This window comes from Marmota flaviventris, chromosome 5 (assembly GCF_047511675.1).
Source record: "Marmota flaviventris isolate mMarFla1 chromosome 5, mMarFla1.hap1, whole genome shotgun sequence".
In the NCBI taxonomy this organism is placed as follows: domain Eukaryota; kingdom Metazoa; phylum Chordata; class Mammalia; order Rodentia; family Sciuridae; genus Marmota; species Marmota flaviventris.
In genome coordinates this window covers 153,621,775-153,639,218 of record NC_092502.1, presented here as the reverse complement: position 1 = coordinate 153,639,218, position 17,444 = coordinate 153,621,775, and the positions used below count along the sequence as shown (strand labels likewise).

General features: G+C 43.8%; 1 protein-coding gene across 2 annotated transcripts in view; it reads left to right on the top strand.

Moving 5' to 3' along the window:
* Trio (trio Rho guanine nucleotide exchange factor) overlaps positions 1-17,444 on the top strand; it is a 333,690-nt gene that overhangs the window by 305,023 nt on the left and 11,223 nt on the right. Inside the window, exons 41-49 of one of the 2 annotated variants that reach the window (XM_027950370.3) lie at positions 830-899; positions 3,327-3,416; positions 3,977-4,069; positions 4,747-4,797; positions 4,998-5,075; positions 5,930-6,121; positions 8,364-8,541; positions 11,065-11,870; positions 16,001-16,248. In XM_027950370.3, coding sequence (XP_027806171.1) covers positions 830-899; positions 3,327-3,416; positions 3,977-4,069; positions 4,747-4,797; positions 4,998-5,075; positions 5,930-6,121; positions 8,364-8,541; positions 11,065-11,870; positions 16,001-16,248 — 1,806 coding nt within the window. The remainder of the gene's footprint in view (positions 1-829; positions 900-3,326; positions 3,417-3,976; positions 4,070-4,746; positions 4,798-4,997; positions 5,076-5,929; positions 6,122-8,363; positions 8,542-11,064; positions 11,871-16,000; positions 16,249-17,444) is intronic. The other variant, XM_071612702.1, reaches the window with a different exon arrangement.

The following is a 17,444-nucleotide window of genomic DNA, read 5'->3' as shown; positions in this document are numbered from 1 at the left end:
TGAAAGGAATATTCAATCTTGTTATTTAGTCTTCTACTCCCAAGGCTAAGACTGTGATGGGGAATGGGGAGGCAACCCATTTGTTCCTGAAATGATCAAAGAACTTTCTTCCAGAGATACTGCCTGCCATAGCATTTACAGAGCTGGGAGGATATTAAAACTGCAAGTGCTACAGAATTCACATTGCCATGCTGGTTTGTAGCTAACAAATACCAAGTATAAATATAAACATGCAAGTGGTAGTTTAGGTGAATATACATATTAAAAGAAGAAATCCTACTAGTATTTTGTACTGATTAAATCTAATTTAATCTTAATGAGAGCTAGTATTTATAACCTACTACTTGATTTTGATGGTGTTTGACAAAACTTCAGCAAGCTGACACAGGTAACATAGTCAGTATTTTATATCTGTTATCCGATCTGAGCCTCTAAAACTTAATATAGAGTTAACGTAAAATTCACAGGTGTGAAGACCAATTTTTCAGAAGTGAAATGAATTCATTGCTTTGAAACATTTATTTTTCACTCAGTATTTAGTCAAAAATCTTAAGTGTTTATGTCCTTGAAGAAAGTGAGACAAGAAATGTTCAGACAAGAAAAGGAAGTTTGCCAGTGGAGGAGCGCCTGATTCTGCCTTGTCTTTTACAGCTGCGTCTCTTCTTGCTTTATGTTCCTACAAATATTTTCTGTGTGGTTTATGTTAGTTTAAGTATAAATTTTGCTCTTATCAACTGCCTGTGTCTGAAAAGACTGTTTTGAAAATGTAAACCTTAATCCAAACTTAGAAAGCCAAGGAAACGGCTTTAATATATTCCCCTGTTTTCAGCTTTTTTTTAGGAGAGTTAGAGAAGTGCCTCGAAGATCCAGAAAAACTAGGATCACTCTTTGTGAAACACGTAAGTTCAAAGGCATTATTTACATTCCAGTCTGATGTTGTATTTAGCCAACAGATTAAAGAAGAAATCACTCATAGTTTATAAGAATGCATATGTTAAGAATAAAATTAAACTATACAGTGTCGATGAGTGAGCTATCTGCTTTTCTGGTCCTTCCCCAGCTGGCTGTTTGGCTGATAACAGTACTGGTTGGTCATGGGACAGAGCCAGGCCTAAAGAAGGAAACTTTTGACATGTCTGCAGGTAGACAAGTATTTGGGGAAGATGCATAGAGGACTTAGCAGAGTAGCTAATATATCGAAAATAGGAGAATTAGCATTGAGGTTTTATTTGAGGAAAGATCACTATATTTTTTTAAAAAAGTTAATGACAAGCATTTATGCATTTTTGCAAATATCTTTACTGTCAGGCTTAATAGAAGTAGATTTTCATGTCTGCTTCTGCATTCAACCTATTGCTGTATGTTTTATGGTTAAAGTATATGAAAAGAATCCACACTCACACAGGTGTTAATCAGAAACAGGTGAGTATCTTAATAGCCTCTGCAGGTAATTTTCTTAGGTACTACACCAAAATATGACTAGTAATCATTTCTTAATGGTTAATTGCAGCATGTAATATAAAAACCTGCTGGTGAACTTTTCCCTGGAAGTTACATTAAATCTGTTGGACTTTCTTTCACTTCAGGGCTCTTGTCCTAGGCTAGGTCTTGTGACATCCTGCCTCGGGCATTAGGAGACTGACTTGGGCAAACCTTTCAGGTGTTAATCATTTTATCCCCAAAATCACATTTTTAACATTGCTACCTGTGTTTTAGAAGTCTTTTAAGTATTATCAAGTTTTTTGTGGCAGATGTGTTTCCAAAATTATAATTTTTTGCTTTAAGCTGGAATTTTCATTATTCACACACACTGCCAGTTTTTCACCTTGAAATGACAGGCTTATTTTATCCATGTTCAATAAAATGTCTACTAGATATCGAAGCTTAAAGAATTGTAGCTTATGTCCAACACTCTTTCAAGTAAAATTGGTGGCCTATAAAAAAAAGCAGTTGGTTCAAAGTACACGTATAAAGGCATGAATTGGCGTGAACATACTTTTATACGTGAAAAATTGTGCTCTATACATGTAATAAGAATTGTAATGCATTCCACTGCTCTATACATGTAATAAGATGTGAAAAATTGTGCTCTATACGTGTAATAAGAATTGTAATGCATTCCACTGCTGTCGTGTATTTAAAAAATAAATAAATAAATAAATGATTTAAAAAAAAAAAAAAAAAGGCAGTTGGTTCAGCCTGCAACTCGACCCCCTCAGGTGATTTCCCTCAAAGCAGTTATATAAGCAGAAGCACTATGCAGACTTCTGTCTTGTCACAAGAATGTTAAAAACTTGTATACTTCTGGTGGAGTTTTAATAAAATGAGTAACTTCTTATTCATCCAGGATATTCTGAAGATAAGCTATCTATTTTTTTGCTGTAAATTTGTAGCAGTGAGGAACATTTGCCACGGTGCCACTGTTGGTTCTGCATATCAGTGCAGATGTCAACATGGTGACAAAGGCGAAGGACATCTTAATGCTGTTTTGAAAAGAATCTTGACCTGATGGAACTACTGAAAGCCTCAGGGACCACCAGGGCTGCACACCACACTCTGAGGGTCGCTGCAGTAAGGGAGGCTCACTGTCCACATTTTTTCCTGTCTTTTGGACTTGAGATTAAAGAGAATTTTCTAGCTGTGTGCAGCATTGCACATTGTAATCCCAGCCACTCCAGACTGAGGCAGGAGGATGGCAAGTTGGAGGACAGTCTGGGCAACTTTTCTCAAGACCTTGTCTCCATATGGAATTCTTAAAAATGGATAGGGATGTAGTTCAGTGGTAGAGCACTTTAGAGTGTGTGAAGCCTTAGGTTCAACCCCCAGTATTACCCAAAATAAGGAGCTTTTTCTTGTCTGCTAGGAATAGCTAGGCTTAACAGGACTATTGGCAGGACTTGGAGGGATGGGAATAATTCTTAGTTTAATATTAAGAAGTGTGTTCTTTTGCTGGCAGTGGTGTTTACTGATACTGTAAAGGATGTGGTCTGTGTGGGGGAACAATCATGAAGGTCTGTTTTCAGAGCCACCAACAGAACACTAGCCCGTGTCATGAGTCTGGAATGTGCTCCTGAGCTGGACTGGGGATGTAGCTCAAGCGGTAGCGCGCTCACCTGGCATGCATGCGGCCCAGGTTCAATCCTCAGCACCACATACAAACAAAGATGTTGTGTCCGTGGAATGTGCTCCTGAGAGCCTCGGCCATGCAGCTTTGTTTTAAGAAGTTTCCTTTATGAATGTGCTGAAATATGCATGTGTTCTTATATTCTGATTGAGTTTTCAGTTGTTATTGTTCTAACCCATCTGTTTGCCTTTTTCATTCCTAGGAGAGAAGGTTGCACATGTACATAGTTTATTGTCAAAATAAACCAAAGTCTGAGCACATTGTCTCAGAATACATTGATACCTTTTTTGAGGTAAGACCCAAGATAGGAACAGAAACTATTTCTGAATTTTTTGTTACATTTTGAGTTCTAAAAATTTAAGTATCATTGGTTTCACAGGAAACAAAGCAGTCTTCAGAAAACTGGCCTGAGCAATAAGAATTCTGAAGCTACATTTCTATCCTCTACGTCAGAGGAATGAGTATGAATTCAAGTCTATGGTCATGTCCCCTGCCATTCAGGGGATATCATCTTTAAAAATAAGTGTTTTTATTGGCATAAACTTAAAGCTCATTACAAATTCAGAATAATTCATGAGCAAAACTTTTGCCTAAAAATTTAAAAACAACAAATACATTTGTATGAACAAAAGAAAGCCATTGAAAACAGTCTTTTAACAAATGTAAAAAACTTCTTTGAAAAACTGCTCACAAAGGTCAAAGTGTAAAACTCAGAAATCCTTAGAAATGGCTATTTTTCTTACTGTTTTTATCAGCAGTATTGTTGTCAGCCCTTTTGACAATTACAAGGAATGAAAAATTGCTTTTTAATGAACAACACTTAAGACAGTTTATTCTCATTTAAATCTACAGGACTTAAAGCAGCGTCTTGGCCACAGACTGCAGCTCACAGATTTGTTAATCAAACCTGTGCAGAGAATTATGAAGTACCAGCTGTTGCTGAAGGTGAGGGGCTACAGGGAATAAGCCCTGGGCTGGGGAGTAAGATTGGTGAAAGAACAAGTCTCCATGGGGCGGAGAAGGCCGGGATTGGAAAGTGAGGAATGTGGTTTGTTTCTGCAAGAAATATGAAGCTGCCTCATTTCCTCTAATTTTAAATATTTCAAAGTTAATTTTTAAAACTTTAATAAGACACGTTACACTGCCATCTCAGTTTTTCATGTACCTCAATTTGTGAATCAAAATGTCAGTAAACACAAGTTTGTTTCCTTGGAAGGATAATGATTTTTCTTCAGCTCTGTCGACTTTGAATGTTTCTTAGTCTTCTTAGAGCCTTGGATGAAGTTACATTTTTATTCCCTATGTATCCCACTCTGTTTTATTTATTTTATTCCCTGGGTATCCCACTTAGTGATAACCCTGAATTGATTTAAATTACTAAACACAACTAAAGGCGGCACCACATGAAACTTAGGACCTGGACATCAAGAGGGACAAGCTCCCATCTTAGAGTAGAGCAGGAGCCATCAGATTTGAAGTGGCTTTGCCATCAGGATGCCTTTTAGTTGTGCTTCTGAGAATTGAATGAGAAAATAGAACTACAGCCCTGAGCCCAGTGCCTTGTATGACACACTGTGGTCCTCACCTCTCTTACCATGTCCTTCTCTCCACTTTCCTTGCAGGACTTCCTTAAGTACTCCAAAAAAGCTAGTCTGGACACATCAGAATTAGAGGTACTTTGCGTCCTGGCTGTATCCATGCAGACCTCCCCTTAGCTCTTCCCCGAGTATCCCCAGCATGGGAGTCTGGCCTGCCCTGGGGACTCATCAGAGGATGGGGAGGGAGAGGAACTGAACGTGGTGCAGTGGAGGGGCAGCCCTCAGATTTTTCCCAAGGAACTTGAACTTGTGTTCTGCTTTCTCTGCACCCACAGAAAGCCGTGGAAGTCATGTGCATAGTCCCAAAGCGGTGCAACGACATGATGAACGTGGGGAGGCTGCAAGGATTCGACGTAATGCAGCTGTTGTTCTTTGAAAGGGCTCCTCTGCCTTCTGTCCCTTTCTTTTGTTCTGCATTATTTCTTTCCACGTTTAGAGAGTGGATCCTTTTTGATTAGTCTTCTGTCTTCTCCTACTTTACTCAACCTGATTGATATTTTCTTTCTACCTCTTTTTAGGCCCTCTACCTCTACCATCATAAGAATTGAGTTTCCTTTCCCTGCATTTAATGGTGTGGTAGCTAGGGATGCAGTAGGACCCAGGTGGCCCCTACCCTTCAGCATCCCTGAGAGCTTGACTTTGGGTCACTGCTTTCCTCGTCAACCTAACAGACTTTCTTCCTATGGCTTACCAGACTCATATTACTCATTACATATCGTGAAGATAAGCTCAGAGCAGAATCCTTATTTTCTGGCTCTTGAGTAAGGCGATGGGATTTTTTTTACTTGCCTTGTCCCTGTTTTGCCAGAGAATTAGGTTTAAAGTTTGGGTACTGTGGTTCTCAGATTTAGCATGTACAAGCTTCCCTGGAGGGCTTCTGAAGACACAGACTCTGAGTATGTGTATGATTGTTCCTGCTGCTGGTTCAGGATTGCTCAGAGAGAGCAACGGTTCTAGGCTGGAAAAGACTTTCAGACTCCACTCCTACTCTTCAGTTTTAAGTGAGGCCAGTGGTTATGCAGAAGCTGGCAAGACTTTTATTTATATAATCGTTCTGTTTGAGGCTAAGAGTTCATCACTATAAAAGAAAGAAAAAAAGAAAAGTATAGTATTCTGTGAGAGGAAATCTAAAGAAAACAGAACATTAGATAACTTTGAATGAAATGTTTTCTTTTCCCCTTCCTTTGCCCCATTTTTATTCTTTCAGGGTAAAATCGTCGCCCAGGGTAAACTGCTCTTGCAGGACACATTTTTGGTCACAGACCAAGATGCAGGACTTCTGCCTCGCTGCAAAGAGAGGCGAGTTTTCCTCTTTGAACAGATCGTCATATTCAGTGAACCACTAGACAAAAAAAAGGGCTTCTCCATGCCAGGATTCCTGTTTAAGAACAGTATCAAGGTAATGTGTGTCTGTGGAAGTTTTTTCATGTGCCAACATGAAATATGTACCCATCTTACTTTCCTTTTTATGACAACATATTCTGGCTTATTAAATATCTAGAGAATCTTCTAGGACCCCCTTTTCCACTCTCTGTATTCAGGAACTGCTCATGTATTGCACATACCTGTGTCTGACTGTAACCATTCACTGGGTAGTATTTGTGTGCCACCTCTCTATGACCATGTAAAACCTTGATTTAAATTCAGAAGCACAGCTTTGGAGTATCACTCTTTGACCAGAGAAAATAGCTGCTCTGTGTCTTATTCTTTTCCTCCATTCAGCAAGGAAGTACCGAGCACTCAGCATTAGGCATGGAATTCCAGAGATGGACCAGTCAGCTACCCTCCAGGCTCTCATGTAGCATGCTCTCTAATGGAAGAGAAGGACAAATAAATGGACAAAGAAAATTATTGCAAATAGCCCGAAATCTGTAAATTGAGGGTGAGACAGAGAAGAGCAGAAGAGGGCTGAGTCCCAGCAAATAGGCCCTAGGAGATGCAAGTATCTCCCCCAGTTTCCTTCCCTCCTATTTAGCAATGCAGCCTGGGGTCAGAAGGGAGATAAGTTTCCCTTTGTTAGTGTCTCCTACACTAAGCCACTTGGGTCCCTACAGACCTCTCAGCACACCAGTAACATTATAGCCTCCATGTGCCTGAACCTGGAGCAGATCTGTCCAGGGTTCAGCCTTTGGGCTTTAGGGACTTCTACCCATAATACCTTGCAGAGGCTTCAGGGCCAAGAAGCTGAAGGAGGTGGTTGCCTTCACCAGGAGATGAATTACAGTCCTGTATCTGTATCTCATGCCACCTCTGAGACCCCAGCCCCAGCCTTTGGAGACCTCTACCTCTGAGGTTCTGGGAGCATGATCTCCCCTGTGCATGATGACCCACCACCCCGCATCAGAACTCCCACCTGTTCTTTTCACAAGTCACTAGACAGAAAATTGCTCCAGCACTTTAGAAATTCTCTCATTGTTATTTTATGTATTCTGCTTCTTCTATAATTATTTTCTGTATTTTAATCATGATAGCACATATACTTTCCTATGTTTTATTGATATTTAAATTTTTTTAAGTGGTATCTTCTTTTATTCCTGGGAAAGCAAGTAAGGAATAAATACTGGTCATTGCAGAGGGATTTTTTTTTTTTTTTAAGCAGTCCAAGGTCCACATTTCTAGTAAATTGTTTAAGCTATTAATCAAAACATTCATCTCCTGATGATCTCCATGTAACTGAGTGAGACATTGAAAAGCTTCATGATATATGTTGAATATCCCTTATCTGAAATGCCTGGGACCAGAAGTGTTTCAGATTTTAGGGAGTTTTGTTTGTTTGTTTGTTTGGTTTTTAGTATATTTGCATATTCTGGTTTTGATATTACAATAAAATATCTTGGGGATGGGATCTGAGTCTAAATACAAAATTCACTTACTTTCACACACACTTTAAACACAGCCTGAAGGTAGTGCTATGCCATATATTGAGTGTGCCTGCATTTTGACGTAACACATCAAATGAGGTCAGGTGTGTAGTTTTCCATTTGTGATGTAATGTCAGTGCTCAAAAAGTTTCAAATTTCGTTTTAAGGGAACTCAACCTACAGTAGTTTCTGAGGCAGTAAAAATGGCAGCTCAACCAAAAAATAGTTGTTTATGTTTTGAAAGGATGAAATTCATTTTGCACTTGGCCACTGGGGATAAATGTGCTTTGATTTTTGTATTGGGGCAAAGTTCATGTAATATAATTTATCTTCTTACCCATTTTTAAGCATATAGCACAGTGATATTAAAAGTGTATTTACATTGTTGTACCATCACCACTTTCAGTCTGCAGGACTCTTTTCTTCTTACAGAACTGAAACTTTGTAGCCATTAGACACTAAATCTCCACTGTCCCCTTACCCCAGCCCTGGGCAGCCCCATTCTACTCTCTGTCTCCATGGAGTCGACTATTCTGGGACCTCATATAAATGTCTTTTTGTGTCTGGCTTCTTGTACTTTAGTTTGTCAGCAGAAAGTTTCCAGAGTTAACCTGTGTTCATTGCATGGGAAGGCTATGCACGTGAGCCTTTGTTTCTGTCAAGGCTGAATAGTACTTCACTGCACACATACACCACATTTTATCTGTTCATTGGTGGATGGGTACTTGGATTGCTCTTACATCTTAGCTATTGTGAACAATGCTTTGATTTTTTTTTAAGGTGAGTTGCCTTTGCCTGGAGGAAAATGTGGAAAATGATCCATGTAAATTTGCTCTGACATCAAGGACAGGTGACGTGGTAGAGACCTTCATTTTGCATTCGTCAAATCCAAGTGTCCGGCAAACATGGATCCATGAAATCAACCAAATTTTAGAAAACCAGCGCAATTTTTTAAATGGTAATGTGTGTTCTGTGACTGTGTGTGTGTGTGTATGTTTGCCGGGTTTTGTTCATGACTAAGAGACTCAGGGGTCACTCCAGGTGAACTGGGCTGACTGGGCTTCGCGAAATAACCACACAAGAGACAGAAAATACCTTTTTCTTTGGGGTCGCTGTGACGGCTCCTCTGACCTTAAGGGTCCACAGGAAGAGAGAAAGAGAGAGCACGTGCTGACCCCTTTTATTGAGGAGAAGCCATTCAAATGAGGCAAGGGGTCAAGTTTCAGGGGGCTGAGTCTAGCTTCATGATGTCTGCTGTCAGCAGGTTGACTGACATCTAGGTAGGTCACACCCAAGGGCACAATAAAATGAGGGGACACACAAAAGGTATTTCCATGGAACATTCTATCCCAAACAGGGCAAGGGGTTATATTACAAAGGAACAGGTAAGCATAGCTCCACCCATGGGCTGTAGCAAGACACGCCCATGCACGAGACACAACACCGTCCCTCGAACCTAAGAAGAGTGGGGAAGTCCTGCTGCATTTCTGCTACTTGGACACCTCAAAACACCCAGCCAGAGAGTGTGACTCAGTCACATGAAAGGTTGGTCTTCCACATATGTTCTTTCCCTAGTGTACATGTTTATGTTTCTCATCTGTCTCCCATTCATGTTAAAAATAATGACTGAACTTAACATACATTTTTCTGTGGCAAATACTATTATTGTGTCCAATTTACATATGAGGAAATTGAGACACAAAGTGGATTAATAGTCTGCCCAGAGTCCCTACGGTTGTTGGTGGCAGTCAGGATTGGAGCAGCCATCAAGCGCCCTCACAGCTGTGCTGTTCCATTCTGTTTAGTACAGAATATGTACTGCCCTGTCCCTGGAAGCAGGATGCACAAAGATGTAAAATGGAGCTTGCCAAGGTTGTTGGAGATGTTGGCAAGTGTATTGCACACCCAAACCTCCCTTCCTCATTCAAAACAAGGCACAGTTTTACCCTTCCCAGTTTCCATGACTCAAGTGATCATAGAGGAGCTGCAAAACAAAAATGGACAGGACGCGCTAGTTACCCCTTCATACATGGTCATCTCCTTGTGACTCTTGGCTTGAATTTGGTGATCAGTGGAAAGCTTGGAGAATTTAGTCAGCATCTGTATGCTTGTTAATTCTCTTTTCTGTGTCCTTTTCTTAGCTTCCATGCTCCATACTTGTGACCCAATCCAGGAGGGTATGGTAATGTCTCTGTCCTAAGAAAACCACTTCTACACCTTGCATGACATTCTAAAGCCAGGAACAGAAGCACTCAGGGAATCTAAAGTCATGTGGCCCTTTTAGCCCAGTGGGACCGCTGCCTGGGTATCCACTCCAGTCTTCTTCTGTCCAGTTCTGGCTAATAATTGTTTTCATTTGCCATAGAATTGGATCCTCTGGCTGTGAGTGAATACAGGTCTTCTAAACATTGTTCCTAAGTGTTGCATTAAACACCAGTTCATCACAGAGGATTGGGAAATTGCCGGGCTTCTGTAATTATCTTTAAAATAGAATAAACTGCCCCATACTGCAAGCATGATTAGGCTATGATGTTGAAGGTTACTGATGCCGTGCAATGTAGGTGATGATGATGATAATAATAAAGATCCTGAATGGGGCAGGGGCTGTGGAAACGTTAGCCTCCTCCTCGCTCTCTGCCTACTCCTCTGAGAGGCTGGGGCCTGCACAGTTGTGAAGGGCCTCTGGTGCCAGGATGCCTCTTAACATTTGCCATTGAGTCCCAGGCGGGGACACTGCATCTAACTGTAATAATCCACAAAGGTTTGAACACCTTAAGAATTTGGGTTAGGGTTTTCATGTATATCTTATTTGGCATGATTCCTGTGTTCTCCTACAGATGACTCTGTGATACAACAAAATCATTGAAGCTGAGAGAGAGCTTCCTGACCATCAAGGGCCTAGTGGAGCTCTTTACTCCCCTTGTCTAGTTTGTCCAGCCTGCAAAACAGAGGTGGTTCATACAGTCACCACCACGTGGGGTAATTGAGAGGTTATTTCACCCTCTGCCAGTTTCTTCTTTTGTCTACCTACTCTCTGGCTTAAAGAGGACCTTTATAAAAAGTTGCACTAACCTTTCCCACTGCGGAGTTCTAGTCGGCTCTATCTCAACAACATGCTGGGCTTCCCATTGCCAGTAGCCACTGCCCAGAGGCTCTACTTGCCTCCTCTGGGAAGCTGAAGTCTCACAATCTGGTTCTCTCTCCTACTGCCTTCTCTTGCCACCCACCACGGTTCCCTCCATAGAGTCATTTGAACTCTTCAAGGAACAGAGTGCACTGAGGCCGTGTCTCCCCTTCACTGCTGGTGGTGTGGGCCTGCAGTTGCAGGAAGTGTGGATGTTTGCAGGCCATGGTGACTAGGTGACTACAGGCTGCCCAGCACTTCCTTCTGGTTGGATGACGTTCTTTTTCCTCTGCCCTGTGGTTTGCTTTTTCTTGTGCCCTGACTGAGTCTCTTCTGCTGTGTCTTGCTTGGTTACAGCCTTGACATCACCCATCGAGTACCAGAGGAACCACAGCGGGGGCGGCGGCAGTGGCAGCGGGGGCAGCAGCAGCGGGGGAGGGGGCAGCAGCGGCGGGGCCTCCGGTGGTGGTGGCAGCAGCCATGGCAGTGGTCCCAGCAGCTGCAGCAGTGGCCCCAGCTCAAGCAGAAGCAGGCCCTCCCGGATCCCACAGCCTGTCAGACACCACCCCCCTGTGCTGGTCTCCTCTGCAGCCTCGAGCCAGGCAGAGGCAGACAAGATGTCAGGTATGTCTGCTCCCAGCCCCTCACTGCCTCCTCCCAGCAGCAGCCTGGCCTTTGAGGCCAGCCTCGGCCAACCCAGCAGGCTCCCCTTGAGCGGAGACTCAGAAGGTCCTGAGCGAGAAACAGAACCCATCCCCAAGATGAAGGTGATGGACAGCCCCAGGAAAACCTCCGGGAACACTTCTGGTGCAAATCAAGATGGAAATGCCAAGGACGCTCGGGGGAACCTGGGCCCTCTGCCCCTGGGCAAGCCCAGACCTGGGGCCATCTCGCCTCTGAACTCTCCTCTCTCTACCACAGTCCCTTCTTCTTTTGGAAAGGAGCCCTTTCCCCCCAGCAGCCCCCTACAGAAGGGGGGCTCCTTCTGGAGCTCCATCCCCTCCTCCCCGGCAAGCCGGCCGGGCTCCTTCACTTTCCCGGGGGACAGCGACTCCCTCCAGCGGCAGACACATCGCCACACAGCCCCCAGCAAGGACACGGACCGCATGAGCACGTGCTCCTCAGCCAGCGAGCAGTCCGTGCAGTCCACCCAGAGCAACGGGGTAAGAACACCAGGGAGCCTGCGCCCGCCTGCCCCGCCGCCTCTGTCCCGCCAGCTCTTCTAAACCTGTGTCGCCGTGGCTCTCCACTCTGCTCCGTACTAACTCCAGCTCTCCAGTGCTGTGTGGCAGTGATCACCTTCTCCAGTACTCCTGTGCACTGCCCAAGTAGACACCTCTGTGGCTTCTCTGTGTGTGCAGTGTGTGTCCGTGCCCCAGGGGCCTGGACGGATGCACACAGGCACCAAGTGAACGCAGACACTTCTAACCCTTCCTGGGACCGTGGACAGCACCCGCTTTCATCTCTACTAACTTGCTCCTTGCTTTGTTCGTGTCTCCTTCGTAAGAGAAAGCATATTATTAACCTTCTGAATGCAGCACCTATCAGTCTCTTTAGTTTTCCAGCCAGCAGAGTATCTTGGAACTTCCTTTTTAGCCCCTGCCTTCTGTGCACACTTTTTTAAGGAGTCCTTTTTCCTGCTTTCTACCTCCTACTTAAATGAAATCTGTACACTTTAAGCTTTTGCTCATCGCTTGATTTTGCTCTTTTATGCCTTAAATTATCTTTGCAGCATTTTTGGCTCATCCAATGAAAAAAAAAATTCCCTCAAGAAAAATTCCAACAGCAACTGAAAGCAAATTAAGATGGCAAAATGGGGGGAAGGAATCTGCCCAGTGGGAATACTTCTCCAGCCCAAGTATCACTCTGGAGAAGAGACACTGGCCCCTGGGCCCCTGGAGACCTGCTCCTGCACAGGCTGCCAGAGTGCCTGGTGTCTGTCCAGCAGAGGGCGCAGCGGGCAGGCAGGAGGTTCTGCGGAGGGGTGTTGTGGCTCATTTTGCTGTCACTCACGTTGTGTTCTCAAGCATAGGGTGGCTGTGCTGGGTTTTCCCCCCATTCTGTGGCTTCCTCACTGTCCTCCAGTGTTTCCCACACAGCAGACGGCCTGGCCCATAACACTTTCCTGAAGGCATGCGTGAGTGAATAGAACTGTTCTAATGAGTGTATGTTTGATTGCTTTATAAATTTTTAAATACATTTCCCTAAAAGGGTCTGTGTCTCTCTTTGTGTATGTATGTGTATATGTATATATATATATATAAAATCTAGCTTCCGCATGTCTCGCCCTTTCCTCTGGACTTCTATTAATCGCATAGTTGGGTTGATTTGATCTTATTCTTTTGTACTACTTTTTGTTACTTATTTTGCTAAACTGTATTTACTTGAGGAATAATTTAAGATATGGGTCTTGATACACTTATTTACACTCAAATTTTACTCTCAAAAATGGTTGGGCAGGGGTCATCTAGTGGATGCCCCAGCAGCCTCACTGTCCCCCAGAGCTAGGAAGCCTCCCAGCTAGATTGAAAATGCCAGGTGGCAGTGAGCATCTGAACAGACTTCAGTCAGAAAGAAGGTGCAGACAGCCTACTAGCAGCTCAGTGTCTACTCGGTGTGCTGGCATGGCTTACAGCTGTGACCCTTACAGAATCAGCGAGTTGACATCTTTTGAATTCATCCTAACCCAAACACTTGGCAGTAAGCACAAGAGGAAACTTCAGAGTCTCTGTCAGACTACTGTCCCAGTGCAGGAGCCAGTGCTGGCCATCTCTGGACACTCCTGAGTAGATCTGGATAAAGAGGTCTCAATCAGCTCCGCCCCAAGACATTCACCTAAGACAAGGCACAGTCAATGGGTAGCACCTGGTGCAGAGTTTGGGGTTTGCTTTCTGCCTCATACTTTTTTTTTTTTGATGGTGGTGGTGGTGGTGGTGGTGGTGGTAGGTAACCAGGAAAGAGAAATTGCAAAGAGTGTTTTAGATAGTCAAAATGCCTTACAGAAATGGCCGGGAAGCCTAGGAAAAACTCGAGAGGCCCAAAGCAGGGATTTGAAAATGTCCTCTTCAGAATTTTAGTTAAAAGGAGCTACTGCCTAGCTTCTACCAATTTGAGCTCCTAGACCCCCTGGCTGATCAGCAGAGGCCTCCTTCCCCCTTGAGCACTTCTGTGGAGCTGTCAGTGGTTACAGCCAAACAGCCATGCCTAGTCCAGGGCCCAAATCCTTCTTCCCCCTCTAGATGGGCACCTTCTGCAAAGTTTTGTTGAGGCCAGACCAGGTGGGGTGAATGTGAATCAACCCAAAACATGACCATATTGGCCTTTCCTGTGGCTCTGTGGTCTGGCTTTTCTGCCTTGGCCACCTGGGTAGCATTAAAGATACACACACTTGGAAGTCATTCCTAGCCCTCCCTTTCTCTCACTGGCTGGTAACCTGTGCAGACTCACCCCCACACACACTCTAAGGGGCTGATGTCATGCCCACTGGCAAGGTGATTGTGAGAATTAAGGGAGATAGATTTGAAATGCCTAACACATAGGTTGTGTTCAAAAAATAATAATAGCTATGATTATGATAGCAAAATACTCAAATTATAGCCTGGTATGATGTATTACCCAAAGCAGCTATGGTCACAGAAGTTTTGTGTTTACATTTTCTAGCACATTTGGCCCTGTAATCAAAGAACTATTGGGTGTTGCCATTTCAGTCAAAATATTAAAAGTACATGCTTTAAGTATGGACTTGTATAAAGGAATAGGCAGAGGCCAAAGCCTGACATGCTTGGCACCCACTGAGCTGAAGGGTCACCAGCAAGTTGTGCATATTTATGAGGGACAGGAACAAGCAGACTCCTCCTTGGCAGAGATGGGCAGCAGCTCCATCTCATTCTATTTAAATATCCTCTGTAGCACTCGGTGCATAATAATGGTCCTTGGAATTCCCAGTGACTGGCTTGTTGGCTTTCCCAGGCTGAGCCTCATATGTGTTTCATAAGTGTCCCCTCCACCATCTCAGGACAGCGGTCAGGGATCTATCTATTCAACGTGTCCTGACACAGGCTTCATGGACAGGGCTGAGAGAGCAGGTGTGTCAGGGTTGTCTCCCGCCCAGGGATGGAACTCTCAAGTGAGTGTAATCCAGAAAGTCCAGCAGAGGCTGGTACCTTTGGAGCCCTGGACATCATGGGAGCATTTGAGAACAAGCTCATGGAGATAGGATTCTAGATGCCATTTCCCACATCCTAACTTGATAGAGGGGACGTGGGCAAGAGTAGCTCATGAGTTGGCAGTGGTCTCAACTCTGTTTCTCCTACCCTGGAACAATAGGTCACTTTTTAAATAAAAGCTGGGAAAAGATAACTGCTGTTTGTTTCTATTCAGCAGCTTGCACCCCTTGGCTTCTGGGCCTGGGTAGGTAGCCTGAAGAAATGATCTTTGTTTCACAGTCTTGGCTTATTAACGAGTCACCCAACAGTTACGAAGTGCCTACTATATGTCAGTCACTGGGTACTGACTGAGGCTGCAGGATGAGAGCAGGGTAGGCATCCCCAAAGGTCTCTTCCCAAAGTTTGAGTTGCAACACCAGAGGCAAGTAATCCCGTGATGCTTTAGCACGGGTTCTCATGGCAACAGTGCCCTGGGGGTAATGGAATCAGGAAGCAATAAGGGGACCATCCACCAAGGGACATACAAAGAAAACGGAGCAACTGTCCCTAAAAGCGGAATAGCAGTTGGTTTCCCTTTCAGGTGTTCCACATTCTTCTTTCTAACAGAAATGGTTAGGCAGGACAGCAGCCTATGATCCTGAAATACATGTTCCCAATGAACATTTTATCTGGAAGATTTAGGGATGTCTTCCTTATCTAATCTATTGGGCAGTGAGCTGAAGTGCCACTCTTTGCTGCTTTTAAATTGAATACTGAACAGTTACATCACTGCATTTGGTGAAGAATAACCCAACATGGCTTCAGCTTAAGGACTCAGCCTCTTCTGGAAGGGCAAAAAGAAGATGGACCATAATATCATGAAGCTTCCAAGAAGTGTTGTCATGGCAGTAGTGTTTTAAAGATTGTTTCTAAATTGCTGTCCAGAGAAACGCTGATTTTCACTTATTGAAAAAGATGTGCTAGGTTAGCTACAGAGAGTGTAAAGGAAAAGTTGGGAGTGTCTCCGTGTCTGTCTGGTGAGCCCTGCTCTGGGGCCTGGTGTTGTGGTGCACTGACCAGTGACATCATGCTGCCAGCTCTCAGCTCAGTTCCTATCTACCTTTTTTTCTTCATCTGTCCCTCTACAGAGTGAAAGTAGCAGCAGTAGCAACATCTCCACCATGTTGGTGACACACGATTACACGGCAGTGAAGGAGGATGAGATAAACGTCTATCAAGGAGAGGTCGTTCAAATTCTGGCCAGCAACCAGCAGAACATGTTTCTGGTGTTCCGTGCCGCCACTGACCAGTGCCCCGCAGCTGAGGGCTGGATTCCGGGCTTCGTCCTGGGCCACACCAGTGCAGTCATCATGGAGAACCCCGACGGGACTCTCAAGTGAGTGTAGTTGGGGAGGCCAGCCCCACGTGGCAGCCAAGGGGAAGAGGAGCCCATGCACATGGAACATTAAGACTCTGGAAGGATGAGACTTGGAAGGGAAAGCTGTACCAATATCTGTGCATGCAGGCTCACCTTTCAGAAAACATGTGACCAGAAGCAAAGACAGACAGTCCTTCTGTCCCTTAGATGTAGCCTAACAGTTTCCTTTAATAATCTGTATTTAGAAATATGTGGCTTTTTCAGATCACAAATAAGTCCCTGGAGATTTTGGGTGCAGGAGAGGGCTTTCTAAGGACCCCTGACAGTCAGGAAGTTTGCTGGGCACATCATGAAGATACTTGTTTGCTAGGCTACAGGGAAAGTCCTGTGTGATTCTTTTACCATCCCGCTTTACACACTGGAAGATAATTCATTTAAAGAAACTTAAAACTGATTTTTCTGCATTAAATGGTTTGTTGATGTTTTGTTTGTTTGTTTGTACCAGGGATTGAATCCAGGGGCACTTAATCATTAAGCCGTATCCCTAGCCTTTTTTATGTTTTATTTTGAGACAGGGTCTCGCCACCCAGACACTGCAAAAACCATCCCTCCCTCCCCATGACAGTCCCTTGTCCTGTTTCTCCTTGATGCCCAGAAAGTTGACTCTAGTACATTGTTAAAGAATCCTGTCTTGGAGTTTTTCATATGTCAATTACAGTGAGTGGACTTGAAAGATAAAAGTCACATTTTGTGGTCTGTTTCCTCAAAATATAGTCTTGGACCCTGTATTAGGGTTCTTTAGAGAAACAGAACCAATAGGAGGGAGAGGGGAGTGAGAGAAAAAGAGAGAGAGATTGAGATTATAAGGAGTTGGCTCATGCAGTTCTGGAGACTAGCAAATCTAAATTCCAACAGTGTAGATGAAGTCTGAGGCAGTCTGCTAGAGAATTCCCTCTTGCCAGGAAAGCCAGACTTTCGTTCTGGTCATGCCTTTGAATGACTGGAAGAGGGAGTCGTATCAGGATTAAGGGAGAGTGATCACTTTACTGATTAAAATTATCATCTCAGTGAGAAATACCCGGAATGTTTGACCAAACATCTGAGCACCCTGTGGCCAGGTCAGGTTGACACAGAATTAACCATCACAGGCACTTTTGTATTTTAATCCTTAAAACTTAAGAAATTATTGGTTTTACCTCTCATTTCTTGGGTAT